The sequence below is a fragment of the Microcebus murinus genome, chromosome 25 (assembly GCF_040939455.1).
Source record: "Microcebus murinus isolate Inina chromosome 25, M.murinus_Inina_mat1.0, whole genome shotgun sequence".
NCBI lineage: Eukaryota > Metazoa > Chordata > Mammalia > Primates > Cheirogaleidae > Microcebus > Microcebus murinus.
This window is the reverse complement of record NC_134128.1, coordinates 8956833-8973788: the sequence shown is the minus strand read 5'-3', so window position 1 is coordinate 8973788 and position 16956 is coordinate 8956833. Positions and strand designations below refer to the sequence as shown.

The 16956-nt window shown below is 37.8% G+C and overlaps 1 protein-coding gene and 1 pseudogene across 15 annotated transcripts in view; one reads left to right on the top strand and one right to left on the bottom strand.

The window, feature by feature from the left end:
* Positions 1-16956, top strand: part of MLLT10 (MLLT10 histone lysine methyltransferase DOT1L cofactor) — a 198777-nt gene that overhangs the window by 89757 nt on the left and 92064 nt on the right. For 14 of the 15 annotated variants that reach the window (XM_075997678.1, XM_012767337.3, XM_075997676.1 and 11 more), the window contains one exon: positions 1643-1738. The exons of the other annotated variant lie outside the window; for it this stretch is intronic. In XM_075997678.1, coding sequence (XP_075853793.1) covers positions 1643-1738 — 96 coding nt within the window. The remainder of the gene's footprint in view (positions 1-1642; positions 1739-16956) is intronic. 15 annotated transcript variants of the gene reach the window in all.
* On the bottom strand, positions 13362-13436 carry LOC142864669 (uncharacterized; annotated as a pseudogene).

Genomic DNA, 16956 nt, shown 5'->3' with positions numbered 1-16956 from the left:
TTAATAGTTGATACTAAATGGTGTACGTTTAGTGGGAAAAGTTAATTTGTAAAGAACTGTTTATATTTTAAGATTATTTTCACTTAATTTGATTTTGGCACATGATTATATACTTTGTGATTCTTTATCACTTGTTACTCATCTTTCTGCTTCATAACTATTATACCTTTTATTTGTTTCTTTTCTTTTTTTTTTTTTTTTTTTTTTACTGGAAAGTAGTAAAGCTCTGGAATAAGGCTATTTTATAACTAAAAGACCTTCAGAAAAATATACTTAAGTACAGCTTTGGGAATTTTTTAGATTTGGTCAGTCTTTGTTGTCACACAGCATGGATTATAGAGTTAGTAACATTTGATCGACTTACATATTTGTGTCCATGTTCCTTTGAAGAATCAATGTCTTTAATGTCCCAAGTGCCTGGTTCTCATACATATTCATACACTGAAGGTTTAAGGCTTCTTTGTCTTTTATTGTCTAATTTTTTAATTAGTACCTTTCCTTTGTAAATGGGCCTATTTCTTTATTTTTAAAAGAAATAGTATTTTAAGGGGCCCCTGTCTTATGAAATGAGCAGCTCATACCTCCAGTATTCTGGTTTATGCATATGAAATATTTAAGAGTATGTATCTACCTCATTTGATGCTTAAAGCTTTGATTTATTTTAATGGCTAACACAGAATATTGAATGGTTAAGGAGAAATTTTGAGATTGTAAAATTGAACATTTTCTTCCTAGATGTAAAAAGTATTCTGTAATCTTCATTTTCTAAGTGAAAGATGATTTAGATAAAATATAAAGATAATGAAACGGATTTTTGAAGTTTGTACAAATAGAAATTTCTTATTGCTAATTATTGACATGATGTTATCCCATTTACCAGTTGGAGAAACAAAGCCTATTTAATAATTTATTAAGATTGTATAAACTACATTTGCATGGAATTTGAACATCTTTTATAGTCATTTTATCTAGTTTAAACCAATTAGTTACAGTACCACCAACTTTTAAATACCCTGAATAACTATCACCTTCATACTTAATTATGCAATGGTATAAGTATTTTTAAACAGAAATGTGCAATGTTTTTATTTATGCTTTGAAAAAGTGCATGGGTCTAACACTGACATTTTCTTTAATTTTTTTCATAATGAACTGCTGCAGAGATAAGTTTTTAGAAAACTGTATGCCTTAATATAATCTTAAATTATAAGATTAAAAGACTTCTTGCTTTCCCTAGTGGCAAAAAGTAACTCCTCAAATATTTGCTTTGCTTTGCTTCTAGTCTTGGCATCCTTCTTTTATTAATATGGCATTTCTCTTTTGGTTGAAACTTTTTTTTAAAAGCAGACATTGAAAATATATAGTAGCTTATTTGAAAATAGATAATCTATTTTCACACATTTTAATATACAAAAATATGGCATTAATGTTAAATTTAGGGTTAGATTTCCCTTCATAATGCAATGGATGACATATGGATGGTATCTAAACTGGATTATATAGTTTGAAATAGTGAGACTTTTAAAAATTTCAGTAGACATTTAAAAATACTTCACACTTGAATTGGTTTAAGCCTAATAAAAGATTCTTTTAAAAAATTTTATATACATATACATGTATGTATATATATTTTCTTTTTTAGAAAAAGAGCAAACGGGGATCTAATAGGTCATATGATCAAAGTTTAAGTGATTCTTCCTCTCACTCTCAGGATAAACATCATGAGAAAGAGAAAAAAGTAAGTGGATTTGTTGTTGCTAAATTTGTAGCACATCTACTTAATAGAATATTTTTTTGCCTTTTTAGATAAAATTAAGTTCTCGATAGCTAAATGGAGACATTGAAATAAAGAAAACTTTTGACAAAGAGTATTAAGTCAAAGAGTAGGTTTAAAATAATGCCATATTTGTGAATATGGTTTTACCCATTGCAAGTGAAAATTTAAAATATAACTTGATTGAAAGCATGAGAGATATTTCTTGCATGTATTATTGTGGTCATCTTGTGAAATCTTTAGGTGATTTCAGAAATAATAGTTTGTTGCTATATATCATTAACTGATAACTTCACTAGTAAGTGATTATCTCATCAGCTTTTCTCATTTATAATAGAACGGTTTTGGAGTTCTATATATATTAATACTTGGCTGGTTTTTCTTTTTCAGTGGTGCTAATGGTTTATTATTTTTTTCTAATGGCCAAATGTCATAGCATTTGTCTGAGAACTTTTTGTCTTTTAATTAAAACACTAAAAGCTTGCCTATATGCTAATCTGTCTTCTTCTGACTTGCCTATTTTTTTGCTTACATTTTGACTTACTTTAAAAGAAGTAATTAATTTTTAATAACCTAAAAGTCAGTCCGTACAGTCATTCACCCTTAACTTGTAATTCTTAACGAACTTACTGCCAGTGTAGTAAAAGGAACTATTATCAGTTATTTTTGAGGAAATGAGGATACAGAGGACATCTTTAAATGGAAACGAATATTATGCTTATACAGTTGTTGTAATGTATAACATTATACATTTTGAAAATGTATCTTCAAAAACATTTTGAAAGTATTTCTGAAGATTGTATTTAAAAATCAGATTACATGATATTTTCACATCTGTAAATATGATTTGGGAAATGATAATGTATAATTATTAGAAAATAATTTGCTTTGAATTTGTGTTTGTGCCTTTATTCAAGGTAAAAATTTTAAAAACTTAAGTATTTAGTTTTGAGCTTAAATTTCCTATTATGAGTAAAATAATAACTATAACTTTACACTCAACTTTAGGGCAGTTAGGTTTGTATATATATATATTGTTTTAGGCAGCAGGTATACATATCTATCTTTCCTTATGAGATGGTTTTGTGATAAGTGATAATAGTAGTGGTCTATCTTTTATTGTTTAGATTGCTGATTTAAAACATAGCAGGATTGGTTTAATTAGCAACCCTTCTTATTTTAATAAGCACCATAAAATTTTATTTATGCTTCTTAAACCATAAATTAAGGATTCTTGGTTTGGCTTACTGTAAATTGTGAAGAGGGAAGTCTCATCATCATTGGTCTTCTGTTCTGCAATTACATTAACATTGTCTTGTTTAAAGAAGTATTCACTATGTAATTATATTTATTTTAATATATTTCCTATCATATTATTTGAAGGACATTATTAAATGCATTAATGTTGACTATACTGTTGTTGATAACTACATTTATCAATTTTTTTTGTTCTGGGAATGAATTAAATTTTGTGTTTTATTTTTTGTGGTTGAGTGCTAATTAAAAACATTGTATTAGTTAAAGTTGTTTAGCTTTAATTTTAGAATATTATATATAAATACTATTTGGATCTTACTTTTTTTTTCTTAAAGTATTATTATTATTATTTATTGAGACAGAGTATCACCTTTTGTTGCCCGGCTAGGGTGCCGTGGCGACAGCTTAGCTCACAGCAACCTCAAACTCCTAGGCTCAGGCGATCCTCCTGCCTCAGCCTCCCGAGTAGCTGGGACTGCAGGCATGCACCACAATGCCTGGCTAATTTTATTTTTATTTTTATTTATATATATGTGTGTGTGTGTGTGTGTTTAGTTGACCAATTAATTTCTTTCTATTTATAGTAGAGACAGGGTCTCGCTCTTGCTCAGGCTGGTTTTAAACTCCTGACCTTGAGCAGTCCACCTGCCTCAGCCTCCCAGAGTGCTAGGATTACAGGCGTGAGCCACTGCACCTGGCCTGGATCTTACTTTTAACATGTTAAAAGTTTATTATAACTTCTTTTTTGTGATCAAACTTAAAAATCCATTTTTACATTTTATTTTTAATAACTGAGGTTTATTGATCAGCTATAGAGTAAACAGACTATACTTGAGGTAAACATATACAAATTTGTTAGACTTGTTTACCTGCCTTGGGAATATTTGGGAAGGGACTTTTAAAATATGGCATGATGTTAAGCGATAATATAGTTGAAAACATTAAGTGTTGCAGACTATCTTTCTCTCCCTCCTTCCTTACCTTTCTTCAGATTTTTATATTCTGTGGGGTTGTCTTGAAAATATGCTCAACATGTTTATAAAATAGTGCGTTGGAAGGTAACAACCTTAATTCAACCAGATATTAGTTATTATGTTATTAAGTATGAAATGTCCGATTAGAACCCTTAAAACTTAAGGGTTCTAAGTTTGACAGTTGATATCTCTGACATCTCACTTTGACACTTCTTGTGTTAGGTTCATTGTGAAAGTACATCCTCCAGTCTTTGAAATGCATGCTTTGGCTTGTGATTATCTTTCAAATTAATTTTTTAGAGCAATGTTGTGAAATCACGGATAAGTCAAAAATTCGTTTTTTCAAATATTAGTTTAATCGTGGAACCAATGCAGCATAGACAGCTTGAAATATCAGTGAAGTATTCGGGAAGGATGTGGCTAATGAATACACACAGTACATTGATGGTTTGATAAGTTCCATTCTGGTGCTATTAATCTTGAAAATGAGTCATGTGCATGATCTGAGACCAAGGTGGATAATGATGAGCTGAAAGCTGTAGTGGAAGCGAATCCATCTCAACTCATGGGTGAATTAGCAGCAAGGTTTGACGTTACTGTTCCAACAACATTGGACCATTTGAAACAAACCAGCAAGGTAATGGGTGCTGTCTGAATTAAATGAGCAATAGAAAAGAAATCATCTCATAGCTTGCTTTTTGTTTGCTAGCATGACATAAAGGCAAACCATTTCTACACCATATTGTTACGTATGGTGAAAAATGGTGACAATCACAAGCGTTTGACACAGTGGTTGGAAACAGGGGAAGTGTCTAAACACAGTCCAGAACTGAACATCAAGAAAAGCTAAGTGTCTGTTTGGTGGTCCAATGTTGCTGTTATCCACTACGACTTCATAAAACCTGGTCAATCAGTTACAGAGGATGTCTACTGTAAGCATTTGGTAAAATGCCGAGGATGCTTTTGATTAAGCAGCCGAGATTGGTCAGCAGAGATAGGCCAGTCCTCTTGTAAGACAATGCTGGACTGGACCACATGTTAAGCTGTGGAAGGTGGACTTGGAAACTCTCTATCATCTACTGTATTCACCACACCTTGCACCAACTGACTGCCACTCCTTCCAGGCTTTGGACCACTTCTTGCAAGGAAAAATATTCAATTCTCAGCAAGCTGTGGAGAAGCCTTTCGCGATTTCATCACCACTTGTGCTCTTTGCTGCTGGCATAAACAGGGTCCTGATAAGATGGCAAAACTGTGTCAGTAGTTTAGGTGCATACTTTGATTAATTGTACTGCCTGTTTGAGGTACAGTAAAGTACACTTTTGATTTGCAATCGGACATTTCATATTTAATGACCTAATATTAAAAAATACAAATTCCAACTTGTGATGGTTCAACTTAAGATATTTTGACTTCACAATGGTGTGAAAGTGATACACATTCATTGTGCTCCTCAACTTACCACAGAGTCATGTCAGGAGAAACTCATTATAGGTTGAAAATACCATAAGCTGAAAAAGGTACTTTCAATTTAAAACATTTTCAACTTATGGGTTTATTGGGAAGTAGCCCCATTGTAAGTTGAGCAACTCCATTCTAAGTTAAGAGCTAAATTTTGGTGATACTGTTCATAAAATATAGTTTGGATCACTCTGTCTCAGAATTCCTTTATCTGCCTGGATTTTGGCATGTGTTTTTCTTTGTATATTTAAAATATTAAAAATATCATTTATTATAACTGATACTGACTAATTATATTTAATAGTAAATATTGTACTATCCAAATTACTTAAGAATGAAGTAATAATTTTTGACTTTTATATAGTTACAAGAAAATTTTAAAAAATACATAGCCTTTGCTTTACAGAGAATTTCTATCTGATTCAAGCCATATTAACAATGATTATATATTAATTATACAGTGGAAGCAAGGAGAGAAGAAAAGTGCATAGTGTGAAATATGACTTTGAATAAAGGATAGTTTCTACAAAAATGGAAAATTTGGTATATATTTTAAAAGGAACCTAAGTACATATTCGAAATTAAAGCTTTGTTTATCAGGGTCTAATTCAGTCACTAACAGTTTAGATTGTGAATTATTGTTTAAGAAAAATGTCTTCTAACGTTGTTAGTTAATGTTTTTTTGTTTTTCTTTTTAATTTTGGCATATTATGGGGGTACAGATTTTAAGGTTTCAATAAATGCCCATTTCCCCCCTCCCCCCACAAGTCTGAGTCTCCATCATGACCATCCCCGAGATGGTGCACATCTCACTCATTATGTATGTATATACCTGCCCCCCTCCCCCCTCCCACCTGCCCAATACCCTATTACTGTAGTACCTATGTGACCACTTAGGTGCTGTTCAGTTAATACCAATTTGCTGGTGAGTATATGTGGTGCTTGTTTTTCCATTCTTGGGAAACTTCACTTAATAGTATGGGTTCCAGCTCTAACCAGGAAAATATAAGATGTGCTATGTCACCATTGTTTCTTAGAGCTGAATCGTACTCCATGGTATACATATACCACATTTTATTAATCCATTCTTGGATTGATGGACACTTGGGCTGTTTCCACAGCCTTGCAATTATGAATTGTGCTGCTATAAACATTCGAGTGCAGGTGTCTTTTTTGTAGAGTGTCATTGGATCTTTTGGGTAGATGCCCAGCAATGGGATTGCTGGATCAAATGGTAGAATCACTTATATCGCTTTAAGATATCTCCATATTGCTTTCCACAGAGGTTGAACTAGTTTGCAGTCCCACCAGCAGTGTAGGAGTGTTCCTCTCTCTCCGCAACCACGCCAGCATTTATTGTTTGGAGATTTTTTGATAAAGGCCATTCTCACTGGGGTTAAGTGATATCTCATTGTGGTTTTGATTTGCATTTCCCTGATGATTAGAGATGTTGAGCATTTTTTCATATGTTTGTTGGCCATTCTTCTGTCTTCTTTAGAAAAGTTTCTGTTCAAGTCCTTTGCCCACTTTTTAATGGGGTTATTTGATTTTTTTCTTCCTGATTTTCGTGAGTTCTAAGTATATTCTAGTTATCAGTCCCTTATCGGATGCATAGGATGCAAAAATTTTCTCCCATTCTGTAGGTTGTCTGTTTACTGTCATGACTATTTCTTTGGCTGTGCAGAAGCTTTGTAGTTTGATCATGTCCCATTTATTTATTTTTGTTGCTGCTGTGATTGCCTTTGGGGACTTCTTCATAAACTCTTTGCCCAGGCCGATGTCTAGGAGAGTGTTTCCGACTTTTTCCTCTAGAGTTCTAATAGTTTCATACCTTAGGTTTAAGTCTGTTATCCAGCGTGAGTTGGTTTTTGTGAGAGGTGAAATGTGTGGGTCCTGCTTTAGCCTTCTACAGGTGGCTATCCAGTTTTCCCAGCACCATTTATTGAAAAGGGATTCTTTTCCCCAGCGTATATTTTTGTCTGCTTTATCAAAGATTAGATGGCTATATGAGGATGGTTTTATATCAGGATTCTCACATCTGTTCCACTGGTCAATATTCCTATTTTTGTGCCAATACCATATTGATTTAATGACTACAGCTTTGTAGTATAGTTTGATATCTGGCTAATTAATGCCTCCCATTTTGTTTTTGTTGCCTAGAATTGCTCTTTTTTTTTTTTTTTTGAGACAGAGTCTCGCTTTGTTGCCCAGGCTAGAGTGAGTGCCGTGGCGTCAGCCTAGCTCACAGCAACCTCAAACTCCTGGCTCAAGCAATCCTCCTGCCTTAGCCTCCCAAGTAGCTGGGACTACAGGCATTCGCCACCATGCCCGGCTAATTTTTTGTATATATTAGTTGGCCAATTAATTTCTTTCTATTTATAGTAGAGATGGGGTCTTGCTCTTGCTCATGCTGGTTTCGAACTACTGACCTCGAGCAATCCGCCCGCCTCGGCCTCCCAGAGAGCTAGGATTACAGGCGTGAGCCACCGCACCCGGCCTAGAATTGCTCTTGATATTCGGGGTCGTCTTTGGTTCCATACGAAGCGTAAAATTATTTTTTCTATATCTGTGAAGAATGCTGATGGGATTTTAATAGGTATTGCATTGAATCTGTAGATCAGTTTGGGTAGTATAGACATTTTGATGCTATTGAGTCTACCGATCCACGAGCATGGTATGGATTTCCATCTGTTTACATCCTCTGCTATTTTCCTTCCTCAGTGTTTCATAGTTCTACCTGTAGAGGTCTTTTACGTCCTTGGTTAAGTCTATTCCTAGGTACTTTAATTTCTTTGTTGCTATTGTTAAGGGAATTGAGTCTTTGATTTGGTTCTCAATTAGATTGTTGTTGGCGTATATGAATGCCTCTGATTTCTATGTATTGAGTTTGTATCCTGAGACTTTACTAAATTCATTGATCAGTTCCAGGAGTTTCTTGGTTGAGTCTTTGGGGTTTTCTAGATACAATATCATATCATCAGCAAACAGTGAAAGTTTGATCTCTTCTGCCCCTATTTGGATACCTTTGATTCCATTTTCCTGTCTGATTGCTGTAGCCAAGACTTCCAGCACTATGTTGAACAGAAGTGGAGATAGTGGGCAGCCTTGTCTGGTTCCAGTTTTAAGTGGGAATGATTTCAGTTTTTCCCCATTCAGTATGATGTTGTCTATGGGTCTGTCATATATGGCTTGTATCATTTTTAGGTATGTCCCTTCTATGCCTATTATCTTAAGTGTTTGTATCATGAAAGGGTGTTGAATTTTGTCAAAAGCTTTTTCTGCATCTCTTGAAAGAATCATGTGGTCTTTGTTTTTGCTTCTGTTTATGTGGTGAATTGCATTTATAGATTTACGTATGTTGAACCATCCCTGCATCCCTGGGATGAAGCCCACTTGGTCGTGGTGGATTATTTTTTTGATAAGTGTCTGGATTCGGTTAGCTAAGATTTTGTTGAAAATTTTTGTATCTATATTCATTAGGGATGTTGGTCTGTAGTTTTCTTTTTTTGTTGCATCCTTTCCTGGTTTTGGTATCAGAGTAATATTCGCTTCATAAAAGGTGTCGGGGAGGTTTCCATTCTTCTTGATTTTGTGGAATAGTTTCTGCAAGATAGGTACTAGTTCTTCTTTGTAAGTGTGGTAAAATTCAGGTGTGAAGCCATCTGGACCGGGACTTTTCTTTTTAGGGAGATTTTTAATTGCTGTTTCTATTTCAGCTGTTGAGATTGGTCTGTTCAGGGAATCTATTTCTTCCTGGTTGAGCCTAGGGAGGCTGTGTGTTTCTAAAAATTTGTCCATTTCCTCCACATTTTCCAGTTTGTGTGCATAAATATTTTTGTAGTATTCATAAATTGTATCTTGTATCTCTTTGGGATCAGTTGTGATATCTCCTTTTTTATTCCTGATGGAGCTTATTAGAGATTTCTCTTTTCTGCTTTTCATTAGCTTAGCCAATGGTGTGTCAATTTTGTTTATTTTTTCAAAGAACCAACTTTTTGTTTTATTAATCTCCTGAATAGCCTCCCTGTTTTCAATTTCGTTTAGTTCTGATTTGATCTTGTTGATTTCACTTCTTCTGCTGGGTTTGGGGTTGGTCTGTTCTTCTTTTTCCAGCTCTTTGAGTCGTTTCATTAGATTGTCTATTTGTGATCTTCTTGTCTTTTGGTTATAGGCATTTATGGAGATAAACTTTCCTCTCAGAACTGCTTTAGCTGTGTCCCAGAGGAGTTGATAACTTGTCTCTCCATTGTCGTTTTCTTCATAGAATTTTTTAATTTCCGTCTTGATTTCTTCATTTATGAAGTAATCATTTAGTAGGAGGTTGTTTAATTTCCACGTTTTTGTGTAGAAATGTGAGTTTCTGTTAGGGTTGATTTCTACTTTTATTCCACTGTGATCTGAGAAGGTACATGGTATGATTTCTATTTTTTTAAATTTCTTGAAATTTTCTTTGTGTCCTAGGATATGGTCAATCTTAGAGAATGTCCTGTGAGCTGATGAGAAGAATGTATATTCAGTGGATTTTGGGTAGAATGCTCTGTAAATGTCAGTCAGACTCAATTGTTCTAGAGTTTTGTTTAAGTCCATTATTTCTTTATTAATTTTCTGTTTGGAGGATCTGTCTCGTGCCATCAGTGGGGTGTTGAAATCTCCGGCGATTATGGAGTTGCTATTAATCCATTTGCTTAGCTCCAGTAAGGTTTGCTTTATGAATCTGGGTGCACCTAAGTTGGGTGCATATATGTTTAAAATTGTTATCTCTTCTTGTTGAAGTGTGCCCTTCACCATTATATAATGACCCTCTTTGTCTTTCACTACTTTTGTTGGTTTAAAAACTAAATCTTCTGAAATTAGAACTGCCACACCAGCCTTCTTTTGGCTTCCACTTGCCTGGAATACTGATCTCCACCCTTTTACTTTTAGTCTATATGCATCCTTGCAGGTTAGATGTGTTTCCTGAAGACAGCATATACTTGGCCTGTATTTTCTTATCCATTCAGCCAGCCTATGTCTCTTGAGTGGAGAGTTTAAGCCATTCACATTTATTGAGAGAACTGATAGGTAAGGTAGATTACCGTTCATTCTGTTGGGTTGGATGTTGTTGCTATGATTTCTGTCTTGAGCCATTGTAATATCTGGCCTTTAATATCTTTGGGTTTTGGTTGTTTTTATATTCGTGGGTTATTATGATGTTCCGTGCATAACGCTGTTTTAAGTACTTCTTGTAGGGCTGGGCTGGTCTTGGTGAATTCTCTGAGCCTTTGCTTGTCTGAGAATGTTTTTATTTCTCCTTCATATATGAAGCTTAGTTTTGCAGGGAATAATATTCTAGGCTGGGCATTGTTTTGTTTCAAAAGAGTGAGAATGGGGCCCCAGTCTCTCCTTGCATGTAAAGTCTCATTAGAGAAGTCTGATGTTATTCGAATTGGCTTTCCCTTGTATGTTACTTGCTTCTTTTGTCTTACAGCTCTTAGAAGGGCCTCTTTAGTTGATACTTTGGTCAGTCTGATGACTGCATGTCATGACGTCTTCCTGTTTGCATTGAATCTCCCAGGGGTCCTCTGAGCTTCTTGAACTTGTATATCAAGATTTTGAGCAAGGCCTGGGAAATTTTCCTCTATTATATCTTCAAACACCTTGTCCAACCCTTGAGTGTTGTCTTCATTCCCTTCTGGTAACCCTATGGCCCTCACATTAGGTTTCTTCACATAATCCCACAGCTCTTGTAGGCTTTGCTCTTTTCTCTTGTTTCTGTGCTCTATTTCTGTGACTTATTTAATTGGAAGGTGTTATCTTCAAGCTCTGAGATTTTTTCTTCTGTTTGATCTACCCTGTTCTTGAGACTTTCCACTGTATTTTGTAGTTCTTTGAATTGATTCTTCATTTCCAGGAGTTCGGTTAAACTTCATTGTTTCTATTTCTTTTTCCATATCCTGGAGGCTTTTTGTGGTTTCTTCGTGTTGGTTATTGAGTTGTTGTTGCAGCTCGGTGAGTGTTTTTATGATCCACATACAAAATTCCTCTTCTGTCATATTGGTTGCCTGATTTTGGTTGGTGTCCATTTCTAGGGGGCTGGTGCTCCTCTTTGGGGGGGGTGTTTTCCATTTGGTTCTTCATATTTCCTGAGTTCTTTCCCTGATTTCTTCTCATGTCGATCAGTTGTTGTTTCTTTCCTTTAGGTTATTGTTTGGGTATTCACACACCTTGTTTAGTTTCTGAGGCGTTAGGTGGTGTCTGTGGGTGAGATTGGACCATTCCCTGTATATTGAGTCAGTGGGTGCCGTGGAAAGGCTGTGCAAGATGCCGTCCCTGTCAGTAGGTGGCATTTGCTTGGAGGAACAGGCTATGCTGTTCATTTTGTGTCCTGTTATTAGCTCTTGTTCTGGGCGGAGCTGGGTTGAGTAAGCCTGCCCTCAGGCAGTTAGCAGGAGTCAAAGTTCTGGTCTCTGCTTCCAGGAAAAGCTGTCAGGGCGGGGCTGGAATGGTCCCGCTCAGCCCGAAAGTCTGGGTGTGGGTGTGGGTGTGGGGCTGTCTGAGACCGCAGTCTGGAGCGGTCCTGGCTTCTTTCCACCCTCCCCAACTCCGCAGCTACTCCTGGGCCTCTGCCAGCAGGCCAGACCACAAGCCACCAGGCCTCCCCGGACTGTGATGCCTGCGGGGAGGTTCCCTGCACGAGAACGCCACCTGGGCTGGGCGCACGGCCTCTTCCTGGGAGGAGGGTTGTCCTCTAGGATGCTGATCCACTCCTGGATGCACACACACCTCAGTAGGCTGTTCACGTATAACCCTTCTGTGCCCCGGGCAATGCTAGCCCTGGGTGCAGGGGATCTGGTCTGCAGGTCCAACCTCTTGGTCCCAGAGTTCAAACTGTATCCCCACCAGGGAGAGGAGTTCCGGTCCCAATTCACCCACAGGGAGCCCAAGCTGGGTCTATGTCTCTCAGCTTCTGAGTCGGCACCGTTCTCCTGGGAACACCGTGCCAGCAGCAACTGGGAGAGCTGGCGGGTAGGGAGCTCATAGTCTGAGTTCCCGTTAGTCATCTCTAGGGCCCCAAAAGGGAAGGTCCCGTTCCCTGGAGGTGCCTCCGGCTGGTGGCTGTATTGTCTCTCTGGGCAGCCGCGGGTAGGGTCGGCGGAGGGGAGGAGGAGGCAGTATGGCGCCTGCCGCGAGGCTCGGGTCTGTGCACACGGAGGTGCCCGGAGGAAGTTGGGAACCTGGTGCCACTTCTGCTACAGGCTCACCGCTAGCTGGCGGCGGCCGTCTCTGGGCTGGTGTCCGCAGGTCTCTCCACCCGCTGGGGAGCCCACCAGCAGTCCCAAATGCAGGGGAGGGGAAACAGCAAATCCACCTACCCTTGCCGCTGGTCTCCGGGCTGCTCCGGTGGTCTCAGCCTCCAGTTCTCCTCCACAGCCTCCTCCTGTGGAGTCTCCTGGGGTCTCACGTACCCCTCCTTCCGGCCCTTGTCCACTGTATGCTCGTCTTCTTGCTTCTTTTTTCTAATTTCTGCTAGAATCTGTCTTTTCTGCAGAGACACTCTGTCTGGCAGTGTTTCTCGTCCGCCATCTTGCTCCACCCCCAGTTAATGTTCATTACTAAAAGGACAACAAACTGTTTTTCTTACTCATACTTTTAACAATGAATGTGTGAGTTTCTTTTCCTGTCAAGTGATTCTCCAGTTCTCTGTTTACAACAGCTGGGTGTCCTGCAATTCAATTTTTTTTTTGAGACAGAGTCTGTCTCTGTTGCCCAGGCTGGAGTGCCGTGGTGTCAGCCTAGCTCATAGCAACCTCAAACTCATGGGCCCAAGTGATCCTTCTGCCTCAGTGTCACAAGTAGCTGGAACTACATACATGTGCCATCATGCCTGGCTAATTTTTTTTTCATGTATATATTTTTTTAGTTGTCCAGCTAATTTATTTCCGTTTTTTTAGATACTACACATGATCTTAGCCAAAAGGCTGAGAAGCGATATTTCTGTTTTTTTAGTAGAGACAGGATCTTGCTCTTGCTCAAGCTGGTCTCGAACTCCTGAATTCAAATGATTGGCCTGCCTTGGCCTCTCAGAGTGCTAGGATTACAGGTGTGAGCCACCATGCCCGGCCTACAATTCAATTTTGACACTCCCCAGAGTTAGTGCAGATCCCACAGATTAAGGACTGAGTCTCACAAGAATGTCCCCACTTCAGAGGCCAATTGCAAGTCTCAGATTGTCACCTGTACTTCTAACCAACTAGATATAAATTGGGGTTCCTAAAACCTTCTCCTTAGATTACATAATTTACTAAAACAGGTCCCAGAATTCTAGAATACTTTATTTACTATTACTGGTATATTATAAAGGATAAAACTCAGGAACAGTCTAAAGGAAGAGACACATAAGACAAGTTATTAGGGGGGAAGGATGTTGAGCTTCCATGTCCTCTCGGTGCACTATCCTTCCAACACCTCAGTGTGTTCATCAATCTGGAAGCTCTCAGAACCTCATTGTTTAGGTTTTTATTGATAATAGAGGCCCCAGTGCATAGGCTAGATTGATTAAATCATTGGCCATTGGCGATTGAATTTCCATCCCCTCTCCCTTCCAGGTCTAGAGGTTAAAGCTGTAACCCTCTAATCACATGGTTGGTTTCTCTGGTGACCAGTCTTCATCTTCCAAGAGTCACCTTATTAGCATAAATTCAAGTATTCTAATAATATGTGATTATGAATAACAAAGGTGTTCCTCTCACTGTCATCAATCAGGGAATTCCAAGAGTTTTAAAAGCTCTGTTTCAGGAACTAGGGGCAGTGACCAAATATATATATTTCTTACTATGTATGTTACAATTGTAAAATAGAATTTTATTTTCCTTAACAAAGTTGCTCTTCTTTAGAGAGAACTGGACTACTTTCTTCTGTGGTCCTCAAAGGAATAACTCTCGAAGCATTGTTATTACTTGCTGTATCTTCATAAAGGTTTTTAGCATTGAGGCCAGGTGTGGTGGCTCACACATATATTGCTAGCATTCTGGGAGGATTGCTAGAGTTCAGGAGTTTGAGACCAGCCTGAGTGAGATCCCCATCTCTACTAAAGAAATAAAAAAAATTCCCCAGGCCTGGTGGCACAATCCTGTAGTGCCAGCTACTCCGGAGGCTGAGGCAGCAGGATCGCTTGATTCCAGGAGTTTGAGAGTGCAGTGAGCTATGATGATGACACTGCACTCTATCCCAGGTGACAGAGTCAGACTTTGTCTCAAGGAAAAAAAAGTTTTAGGATTGAGAGTTACCTGGGACCTCCATCCTTTTTGTGTACTCTCAGTTTGGCATCTTGTATGCAAGTTGAAGCTTTCAGCTTCTACATATATAATGCTGTAAGAGAGGACAGGGCTTTTCAGGAACCACAGTTTAGAATGGCTGAGGTTTGTGTTTGGTGAGGCTGAAAAGTAAGATGAGACTATTTAGTTAAGAAGGGGCCAGTTCACGATCTTTGTGGTCAAAACTGCAAAGGGATTTCCAGTCTAAGTCTAGTTGCTCGTTACTCAAAGATTTGATTATTGAGACAACATGGAATGCCTAGGAAGAATGGAATTTTTTAACCCTACAGACATCTTGTCAGGAGAATGGGAGAAGCTGCTCAACTCCATCTCTGGGACTAACTAAGGGAGATCAAGGGCTTTTAAAGGAGAGGCCATGTGCCTTTGGCCAGGTTGTGGTGTAACTAACAAGGGGCTACATGCATTGGGGGCAGGTATTTTTACAATCTTCAAGTTTGAAATTATTGCAAAATCAAAAGTTAAGCCAGATGCTATGTATGACTCTTACCTTTATATGTTCCCTCAGGAAGTCTGCCCAGGGGCCTTCAGAATCTCAGCTCCTTTGACTTGCAGCAAATCCACCTTTTCTGGGGAAAAAAACATATAAAGGTTATTTGAAACTTGTTCTTGGGGCCGATTACAATTTAGAAGCAATTCTAGTCTATTTTATTAATGAACTTAATTAATTTAGAGACTGATTCTCACTCTGTTGCCTGGGCTGGAGTGCAATGGCATGATCATAGCTCATTGCAGCCTCAAATTCCTGGGCTCAAGCGATATTCCTGCCTCAGTCTCCTGAGTAGCTGGGACAAGAGGTGCATGCCATTATACCTGGCTAATTAAAAACATTTTTTTTAGACATGGGAATCTCACTGTGTTGTCCTGGCTGGTCTCAAACTCCTGGCCTCAAGCAATCTCCTGCATCAGCCTCCCAAGTAGCTGAGATTATAGGTATGAGCCACTGCACCTGGCTTAATTTTTGATTTTGCAATAATTTCAAACTTAAAGAAGGTTGCAAAAATACTGCAAATACTTATATACCACTCACCCACTCACAAAATATGAACATTCTACCATGTTAACATGTCCTTCTCTTCTTTCTCTTTTGCTGTCTCTCAGTGTCTCCCACTCTTATTGTGCAGAATTTTTTTGAACCATTAGAGAATAAATTGCAAATATAATGCCCCTTTAGCCTAAGTACTTTAGTGTATAGTTTTAATAAAATGGGAATTTTTCACATGATTAAAGTAATCAAAATAAATAAATTAGTATTGTTACAGACATATTACCTAATCTGCTGATCATATTCACATTTTACTCAGTAATATCACGTGTACCAAAGGGGAAAGCTTTTTTCTTTCTTGTTCCAGGATCCAGTCCAAGGTCACAAATTGCATTTAGCTGTTATGTTTACTCCATATTTGCCAGTCTGAAATATTCCCCGTTCATTGCCCTTTATGGCTTTGACATATCTGAAAGCCCTGTTGTTACAGGTTCTGTGAGGAACTGCCATGTGCCTTTCTAAGGTCTTAACAATGGATTTTGCAGCCACACCCATGTTTAATCTTCATGCAGTGATTTTTCTGACAGTGGTCTAGATTTGGTTTGGGAGCCATTCTTTAATTTTAGTATTAGTTGCTATCTGGAGAGACTGGGAATTTTATAAACTAGCAAGTCTTGGTTCTTTTCCCTTTAGCTTATCTCTATACTCTTCCGTTTTACTGTAAACAGTAAGAAATTAAGTAAGAAATTATATTGCACCTTCAACAGATAACCTGGAAATGTCCTTAGTTATACCATATAATTCATTAAATACATTTTCTATTTTTCATGTTAACACAGGCAACATTGTAACTTTCAATTACTATATAACAAGGCTCCTAGTTCCTCCAATTGTCAATTACATTTTTCTCATTGTCTTTTGAGCCCACAGTAGTAGCTTCTTGAAAGGCCATTAAGGTTTCTGGTTAGCAGTCTCTTCAGTGCTTATTAAGCTGTTTCACTAATATTCTCCTGCATGTCCTGTCGGCTTCTGTTTACTACCTGATTCTAAGCAGTTCTTACTTTTTCAGGTTTTACTGTTATGGGAGCATCCTATTCCTGGTCACAAATTCTCAGGAGTAATCTGTAAATCTGTATTAGTTACCTATTGTGGTGTAACAAATTACCCTAAAACTTAGTGTCTTGGAACTGCAAT